We start from the raw sequence: 9,680 nt of genomic DNA, 5'->3' as shown, positions 1-9,680 counted from the left end.
CCAAAAGCCTAAATCTCTGGTCCCGGCAACTGACCTATATTGCAATTTTAAACAATGTGTATTTTGCTAAATTCTACTCCATGATTTGTGTAGTAGATCCCTCCCTCCCCTACCTCAACACTAGACAACAGATATTCAACATAAATATAATGAAGACAAAGTTTAACCATCCATAAACAAATATTAATACTGAAATAGGCAACTTATTAAAATATTTAAAACTACAAGAGTTCAATATTATAATTACAAAGATATGAATATTAAGTTGCATTAAGAGCTATAAATTTTCCTTGTCGTTTTTTCTGACATTCAGCTAATCCCTAGAGCCCCAAACTGGGTCAAGCTGCAATCAAAAAAATGAAAGAAACCTTCAGTGAAAGAGCTTTGATGTAGGGAGACACAGATTTTGTGCCTCTCATTCTGTCTTATCAATTTCTTTGTTAGCTGTTTTCTCCCAAATGATGAGATTAATTCCAGGCTGACCATTAAATGTCTATATACAAAGAGTATTCCCACTTTCTTTTTCCCAGCTGACTTCTTTTAGTCTAGTTCCACCTTCCACCTTGAATAGAATTTCCTTTCCATTCCTATTGTTTGCCCTATATGTTAAATAAGGTAATTCATGCTACTTGCCCTTCTGCCTGTATCTGTTTTAAAATCTATGACTGTGTTCAAAACCCAGTCAGATGCCTTCTAGACCTGGATTACCTATACAGGTGCATTAGCTTCATAGTATATAAATACCGTCAGGTACATTTTTCCCCCCTACGAGTTGCCATGTCATTTGATCAAAGAGAAAATGCTTTAGAAACATTGCAAAGGAAAAGAGATTTTTAAAAAACATTATAAAATGCATATTTTAATATTATAAGTGATAAGGAAACCAAAATATGTCTGCATGTCTGTGAATGTCTCGTCTTTCATCTGCAGCTTCCCCATCTTCCTGTATCACAATTAAATCCCAACAAAAGCCTTTCCTTTTGCTCTGTAGGGCGACCCGGGGACCAGTAACTGAGGCGAGACTAGGTTAAGATCAAACAGGAACTCTTTATTGCTAACAACAGCTGTAGTAGCTTGTGAGAAACAGAGCAACAACTTTGGCGTTTGACAGCTATTTATATTGTAGCTGTCAAACTAAGTAACCAATGGGAAGGCGGTATTCTCCCGCCGGCAAGTCCATGCGTCTTGGCCTATCAGGAATGAGCGTCGTAAGTGCGAGGACTTCGTCATAAGTGCGAGGACTCAACACCTTTGATTGTCAGTTTGTTTTGCAGTAGTTATGGTACTGTTCCTACTAAGGAGGAATTCTGCCTTTGAGAAATTGGAGAATGAATCTTTCTTCTAGAGAACGTGAAAGAAATTATCCATCCAATTTCTCGGCACATAAATAGCATAGAGAATTTCAAAAGCCTATTTGTTCCTAGCTTTAATATATAATTTATTTCTTCTATTGCCTGTCAGTCCAGTTTCACACTAGTATAACAAGTAGTGTACTATACAGTGCTTGACACCATCATTCAGCATTTCACAGGAGTAGACTTCTTGCCCGCATTGCTAGTACAGCATGCCCAGAGGGAATCAACTTGCTCTCTAAAGGATTCTCCTTAACTGAGCATCAAGAGCTTACTCTCGCCAAATCTATGACTATAAACTTATGTTTTAAAGGATCTTAAATTCTGTTTTAGGAGATAGGGGAAGAGAGGTCAAGGCAGGCCCCTGACTTGGGAGGTCCCACAGGACTTGATACTCTCATCCCTCCTGTTTAAGAACATGAAGCCACTGGCAAGGTCATTTATGAACAGGTATCATCAGTACACTGACCTCTCAAAGAATACTGTTAAATTCTTGTCCCAGGATGATGTTGAAGTCTGGATGGATGGAAACAGGCTTAAACTCAGTACTGACAAGACAGAATGGCTGGGTGTTTCTGATTTTTCTAGTACCATGGATTTTGAGTTCTGAATGAGGTTACAATCCACAAGATAGAATTGGTTTGCAGTTTAGAGGTCCTTGAAGAGCAGTTAGCAGCTACTCCCAGGAGAGTAGATTCATCTGATGGAGCTGGAGAGTCCATCCTCATAGTTATTCATACTTTAGTTACATCATGTCTGTCTTCCCTGTGTGTATTTCTTTTTCGCATTAAATGTTATTACTGTTCTGATATAATGCCCCATACAGGTATAAATATCCCGTTGATGTGCCCGTCTTCCAAGAAGGCAATTAGACGTTTTATTATCACATCTCTTGCTTTATCAGTGTAATATGGTTACTTCTACACATACTGTAGAAATGGGCACTTTTGAGAAATGGCTTTTTCAAACATTGATCCAGAAGAAATCGCTTGGGATACAAAGGAATAAACAGTTGGTGAATCACAAATAAAAGTACCTAAAAACAACAGCTTTCCATGGCACTCTGCTCAGGGTAGATCCAGGGCATTGGCCACAAGCATTCAATATTTATAACTATATCAAAGAGCAATGTTAAATGCCTTGGTCTTGTTCTCACTGATGCAAAAGGTGAAAAGGAGACCCAGAAAACCTGAGCCTGAAGGACTATTTGTCATAAGACTCCCCAAGAATAAAATGATGGATAAGCTGCCCCTGATTGAAGAGAAGCAAGCAAGCAAGCCCAGTCACCATGGCAACGATGCTGGTGTATTTCTCAAAGTCTGGGTTGGCTGCTTACTTTTTACCTGCCAGTCTTCCTCTTCCCTCCGATGTCACTCTCCCTCTGCAGGAGACAAGCTGTGACATTTACACTCCCACTAATAAGCTGGCTGCATGATGGCAAGCTCCTTGGGAAGGCATCTGTCACAAAGCACAAATGGCAGAGTTGTGCTACTCCGCAACAGGGTTTTGATTCTCTTGGGCATTATTGTGTGGGATTGGTGCTTTTCCTTGTGCACTGTTGTTATTAATGCTATTAAATCAGGGGTTGGGATCGAAACAGCAAGTAAGGCCTTATAGAATCAGGAAGGTAAAGCAAGCCACAGCAGGCAGAAATTACTTCCTTGCCTCTGCAATGTGTGCTTGTGACCCTGGTGCTAATTTCCAACCAGGAAAGACCAGTGACAGCAAGTGACAATCATCACTCTCCAAAGAATCTTGTTGCAATTAGAAATTACATCCTCCTATCAGAAAATGTGAGAGCCGAAAAGCTACAGGAAGCATCAGAAGTACTTTTCCAATATAAATCTACATTGTGGCATTATCTCTTTGCATCTGACTCAGTATCTTTTTCCAGGGAAGCTTCAGCCAGCCTTGGGAATCCTATTTTGCATGCTATTTCCTCCCTGTCTTGTGGAGTATTGTGAGATTGGGGATTAACAGGCACATGCTCTCTAAAAATGAGTCTTGTTCAAGTCTGAATCTTTCTGCAGTTTAAATTAAGATTGATTTAAATCTATTTAAATACAACATATATTAACATTTTGTGATAATGTCTCACTGACACCACACAATCCCATTGAAAGGGTTACAACACTTCTATTCAACTAAACTATTACCTCTCAGACTTTAAAAACCTAAAAAAACCCTGAGATTTGAATGAAATGTAAACACAACTAATTTTGAAAGTCTCATTCATTCATCACATTTTCCCTTGTCAATGTGCATCCATGTGTGTATGTTTAATGTAAATATAAAATGAATGCTAATCTAATTCTTAAAAGTAAGTTTATTTTAAAATTATTTTATTAAAGTTTTTAACAAACAGTAAAAACTAATACTAAAAAAAGAAAAAGGAGAAAACCCTATTCTATAACATTTAAAATAGCAGCATTTACCCACAGGAAGGTTTCCTATCATTAATTTCAGTATCTTATTTCAAAATCATTGCACCCTTAGTCCATTTGTAAGTTTCCAAAATCAACTTTCCAATCACTCCTTTTTGGCTTACTCAGGGGAAAAAATAATTTTTTAAAGTCCTGAAATTTGCATTTAAAACTTCTTTTGCTAAGGATTCAAGGAAACTCAGGAAACCCAGTTTCCTTGCTGGAAATGTGCTGTTATGCAGATTCTTAATTTCTGAAAAGCAATTAACAATGCAATAGTACCTAGGTTAATAGCTCAACAACATAGTTTATTGAAGCCACCTATCGTGAGCTTGTTTTGTACTGGAGTTCCTTACGTCTATCTCAAAATTATAAAGTTCTGATGAAAGTTGGTTAAACATTAACATATCTAGAAAAAATAATCATAATATAAATATTGTAAGCTAGGCATAACCAAGTCACTTTTTACCAGAAATATATATGTGAAAGATCTAAACACTGTATTGCTGAGAATTCAGAAATAGTTGGAAATACCTGCATTTCTCTGAGAAACATGCACATATGTTAAATCTTTTTGTGCTATTTTTTAACTCTGAAAGCCCCTTATAGGAATGTTTCTGTGACTTCAAAAATTTATAACATTGTTTTTGGTCTGCTCAAGCACTTTTTGTTAGTTTTTCAGGTAAATCCCAACAAAATAATCTCTCTTTTATGCATATAATAACAAGAAGAGAACCAGCTTACAAAGTTATTATGGAGAGAAAAGATGTTTAAAACATGCTTCTAACAAAAGTGTTTAATTGGTGGTTAACAATTCCCATTATCAATAAAACATTGAGTTTTAAAATGCACCATAACATACATGCAAAATCATTTCTCTATTAAAGACAGAGGCAACGAAGGCAGAACCTCTTAGTGTCACAGCAATAGAATATTGAACAAAAGGCAAGGAACATGTTAGGATTAAAACAAGCAGTTTTGATTTGTTGCTTAGCAACAGAAATTGCGGGGGAAATAGTCAAAGAAGAGAAGAAGAGGCATTTCTAAGAGAGAGAATTATTTTAGGAGAGGGAAAGTGGAAACTAGTAAATATTAGCTCAGAGTAGCTATCTTTTTATCAATAATTGAAGCAACATATGTTAGTTTCCCCCAATCTTAGTGCCCATTAGATACATGGGAGTGCAATTCTCATCATCTCCAGATAGTCTGAATGATCACAGTTCAGCATGATTGGGGAACAATATCTTGGCAAAAGATGATCAAGCAGTTAAGGGTGATAATACCAGATGTCTTAGACTTAATAATTTCCAAAGGTTGCAAACGCACTGAAACCTTTAATCAACTTTGTGTGTTTGGTGGGGTAAGGCTATTAGTAAAAGCCAAAGGAAATTGAGATGTCCTATGTGTTTTTAAAAGTGGTGACTCCCCAGTGTTATCAGGTTAAACATTCCTTTTGTGTTTGTCAAGATAAAGTACAACTTTATTCCTTCCTCCCCATCCCTTCTTCCTTTTCCTTTCTCTTGTAGGACAAAACAAGCGCTCTGAGTCTCAGCAACGTGGCCGGGGTTTTCTACATCCTCATCGGTGGTCTTGGACTAGCCATGCTGGTTGCCTTAATCGAGTTTTGTTACAAGTCCAGAAGTGAATCAAAACGGATGAAGGTGGCAACACATTCACAGGCCTTTCACACCTTCTTTAGGATACCAGCCAGCCTCCTAATATGCTTTTAGAAATGGATCCAACCGGGATGGTGATTAGGATAGAAAGTCAATATTTTAGGGACAGCGCTGACTTTTATCTGACTGATCTGTTAAGTGTTCAGCTGAGTGAGGCAGTTTACTGAAAATGACATGTGGCCAAGATTGTCACGAGCTAGGGAGTAATATTTTTAATTTGATAGTGATTCTACAGGCATCCTTATTTCAACAGGTCCTCATCAATCACAACAGTTAGTAAATTGCCTCATGTTTTTTTAGTAAAATGGAAGTGATCTAGGCTAATTGGGCTGGCCTTGGAAAACATTTTCAGAGTCCATCCTTGATTAGTTAAGAACAGAGTTTGAGATCTACAAAAGAGAGAAAACTGCTTTATTCCAGCTTGGTACCTTTTGGGTTGCGATTGTCCACACTGATTAGAAATAACTTTTTGGGGTTCCAAGAAGATTCTGTCCCAATGCCAATTTTCAAATGCCAGAGAATAAACTAGGGACTATTTGTTTTCAAAGCATGCAGTCGGTCAATACAATACTGTCTTTTCCCATAGTACAAGTTGCTTTTAGTTGCTCCATGATACTGAGAATGTCCAAAGAAGAGTCTGCTCAGGAAAAGTTTACAAATTTCAGATATGTGTTTTTTTGTTCTGATATGTATAGCTCAGTTAGATAATCTTAAGAAGCCTTATCCTTCTTATGCAACTGCAAGATGGCTATATACCTAAACTTGCTCCGGCTAGTCTTACACAGTCATATGAAGCGTACATAGTCTTGACTTGAGTATCTCAAAACCAGCTAATTATAGTAGCTGCATACTTAATTACAATACTTCTTGCAAAAAGCTTGGAGATTTTATTTATTTATTAAATGTATATGCTGCCCATTTTACTGTCCAAGGCATAGCTTTATTTTAGATGTAATATTAATTCCTTTTCCTATGTAGAAAAAGTCTTGCTTGGCGGAATCAGAAAAAATGTGTTGTTTATTTATATTTGTAAGAAGCATCAGGAACAGTACAGCTTTTGCCCTCTTTCAGTTCAGATGTCTAGGAAATAATGGAATATTTAACCTGTGCCTTGCTTGTTGCAACCAATTTTAGTAAGTTCACTTTGATTCTTAATATACATATTTTTAAAGAATACCATGAAGACACTTTTCTTTCAGTGCAGCTTTTCCTTTCACCACTGAGTTTACAGAAATGAAGATCTTAATCATGAAATAAGACTTGTGCAAACCAATTTTACAAATGGTTGGTAAACAGCAATAATCAACCTTCCTAACTGATATGCCACATATTTTCAGATGTCGTGTATCTATCTTGCTGAGGAAAAGAATCCTAAATGACTACATCTGAGCCAAGCATTTTTCTGCGTAACATAGGCATGGAATCTAATCCTCAATAAACAAACCCAAATTCAACCTTTGAATTCAGGGTTTGTTAAATCAGTTAATCTGTTCCTTGCACCATTTGTATTTAGTTTTTTATCTTATCTTTAGCTATTATTCTTCTGCCAATAACCAAGCCTTTTCATCACATCAATGCATGCAAAACAGAAAGTTATGAAAGTTTAATCTTTAGATGATAGTTAAAATGTCTATGGAGATTCTATCATCCAAGTCATGGTTGTCCCAAAAGTGCTTTTTCAAAAGGCAACTGGGCTTGCGTTGTTTTTTCTTGAAGACATTACACTTCTCATCCAAGAAGCTTAAGAACTGAAGAAGCTTCCTGGATGAGAAGTGAAACATTTTCAAGCAAAAACAAAAAAAGTCCAATTGCCTTTTGAAAAAGCACCTTTGGGATGATAGTCAAAACTGATGACATACTTAAGATTCAGATAGACCATTGATATTAACAGTATTAAACAATTAACAAAGTAATTATTTGTTCATTAAGGGCGGAACCTGATATTATCCTATGATAACAAGAACTTGGAAAAAAAAACATTTTCAGAAAAGAATTGGCAGGAGGGAGAGAACTTGATTCCCCACTTATGAATACCAATTCCTAACACTTCCTTCCAGTGTTGGAACCTGACCAAGAAAGAGAAATGAAAACTTATTGGGTTATTTGTTTATTCTTTTTTCAGGCAAGAATTAGGAGGTGAGAAAATAATGATATCCTATTATGCCCACTGATTTTTCATTTTAATCAAACCCCCACCTCCATATTAATGTTATATTTAAAAATAAATGGGAATCTAAATTTCCAATCGGGCTGGCAGTCATTTGACTTGACCAAAAGAAACTTTAAATACAATGCAGTTAATAGTTAATTAATGTGATTTTTCATTCACTTTCCAGATGAACTATTTTCCCTTAATTTGTGACTTAAAATAACCTAAACTACAATCCTATAAGAGGATTCATTAATAAGCCTACCCAAGCTCAAGACATTGAAGAATATGTATCTTCTGTGTCTGTCATATGCCCTGGCATACATAAAGCATCTCCTAGTGATAATAAACAAAGCTTCACAACCTGCTGATTTTGCTGGAGATAAATATGTAGCAATCAGGAGTATTTCCTGGATTACATAAAATTAGAAGCAAATGAATTGAATATAGAAGTAATAAAACTGTACTGGAAGAGGAGTTGAAGAAATTGTGTACAGTATATTATTGTTGTCCAGCCATTACCAAGGACAGGGGGGAGACCCCCCCTTGTTTCTCTTAAAAAGGGTTTTTGTTTGATCCCACAGCAATCAATCAATGAAGCCATACGGACATCAACCCTCCCCAGAGCATCTGCAGCAGGAACCAGCAGTGGAGAAAATGGACGGGTGGTGAGCCACGATTTTCCCCAAACCATGCAGGAGATTCCATGCATGGGTCACAACTCTGGGATGGCCCTGGGAGCAACGGGATTATAATTGTCCCTTGATGGATCTTCTGGATGAGACCAGGGTCTCCCTTACCCCAGCAAGGGGCCAAAAGCAAACCATTCAAGAAGAGGGACAATGCAGTGGATCTTCTAGAAGAAATCAGATCCATTTCCTTTGTTTTCTTTGTGTGTTTGTATGTGTCTGTTTATTTTGCAGTAAATCCACAGGCAGAAGAAAGTACAACCTGTACTGCAATAAGGAGAGGGCAACTGGACTGAACATAATTTGGAGATATCCCTGAGAACACGGTTACAGAAACACTGAGGAAGACAGCGCCATTTTGTTTTTAACTTGGTTGTTAATAAGTTCTTAGTGTGTGCAATATATATTTTTATTACTAATTCCCGTGATGTCAGGGTAATATCAGCCCTGCCCTGCTCAAAAGTTTTAAATCAGGTTTAGTTTGGGATGCAAACCATAAATGTCTACACTACTAACAGTGAAAGGGGGAGGACACTTGGAGCAACAAAATGTGTTAAAATTGTTGCAACGAGCCTGAGTAGGGGTATTGAAGGAGTTCTCCATTTCCCTGTCAAATGGGAAAAGGACTTCTAGGACAGTTGAAAGAAAAGCCTAACTTGGAAAAAGAAATAGGAAGATTTTCTTTTTTTAAGAGTTACGTTGCATATTCAAATTTGCAAGATCCCAAGTATGTAGAGGTTAGTGCCACCTATATTGGCACTAATTGCCAATAATTAATTGGTGTTCTTGGAATTTGCATTTAATAGGCTATCACTTGGACAGGTTACCAGCCAACCACCTAAGGCGAGGGCTATTTCCTATACATGAGGAAAACCAGGAAAATGTGTTTATTTGTGTGTGTGCACACACACATTTGTATGCATGTGCATGTGTACACACAGGCACATTTCCTTGTCTGCCTTCTCAAAAATGAATAGGCAAATAACAGCCATTTTCTCATTCTTGCACTTCTGTAAATGTTCCTTCCTGTGGCGATTTTTGAGTAGAGAACCCTGCATTGGCAATTAATGTTAAATATCCAAACTATTTTGAATACATTCAGCTTTTTGGTCTTTCTGGAATACATCTAAAGAATATCCCATGGAGTAACTGAGCTGCGTATATTTACTATAACATAAGAATAAATCTAGATTTCATTGAATGATGCCAACAAGGAAATGCATTCACCTAGATTCAGCCTTCCTCAATATTTGCAGCTGGTTCCATTAAAAAAAAAAACTCAACTAAAATCAGATTCAGGAATCAAATCTTGGCCAGCAACTGCATCTACAGAAAAGCCAACAGGTTGGTTTTCAGCTCATCCATCTTCATGAATGAAAGTGGAACACTCA

General features: G+C 37.0%; 1 protein-coding gene across 4 annotated transcripts in view; it reads left to right on the top strand.

Moving 5' to 3' along the window:
• GRIA1 (glutamate ionotropic receptor AMPA type subunit 1) overlaps window positions 1-8,355 on the top strand; it is a 235,904-nt gene extending 227,549 nt beyond the window's left edge. For all 4 annotated transcript variants that reach the window (XM_070933859.1, XM_070933858.1, XM_070933856.1 and 1 more), the window contains 2 exons: window positions 5,302-5,436; window positions 8,164-8,355. In XM_070933859.1, the coding sequence (XP_070789960.1) occupies window positions 5,302-5,436; window positions 8,164-8,355 (327 nt within the window). The remainder of the gene's footprint in view (window positions 1-5,301; window positions 5,437-8,163) is intronic.
• Window positions 8,356-9,680: the final 1,325 nt, after the last annotated feature.

The sequence above is a fragment of the Pituophis catenifer genome, unplaced genomic scaffold, assembly GCF_029215685.1.
Source record: "Pituophis catenifer annectens isolate HBS135680 unplaced genomic scaffold, rPitCat1.0.hap2 SCAF_2, whole genome shotgun sequence".
Lineage (NCBI taxonomy): Eukaryota > Metazoa > Chordata > Lepidosauria > Squamata > Colubridae > Pituophis > Pituophis catenifer.
This window is presented reverse-complemented; position numbering and strand designations above follow the sequence as displayed.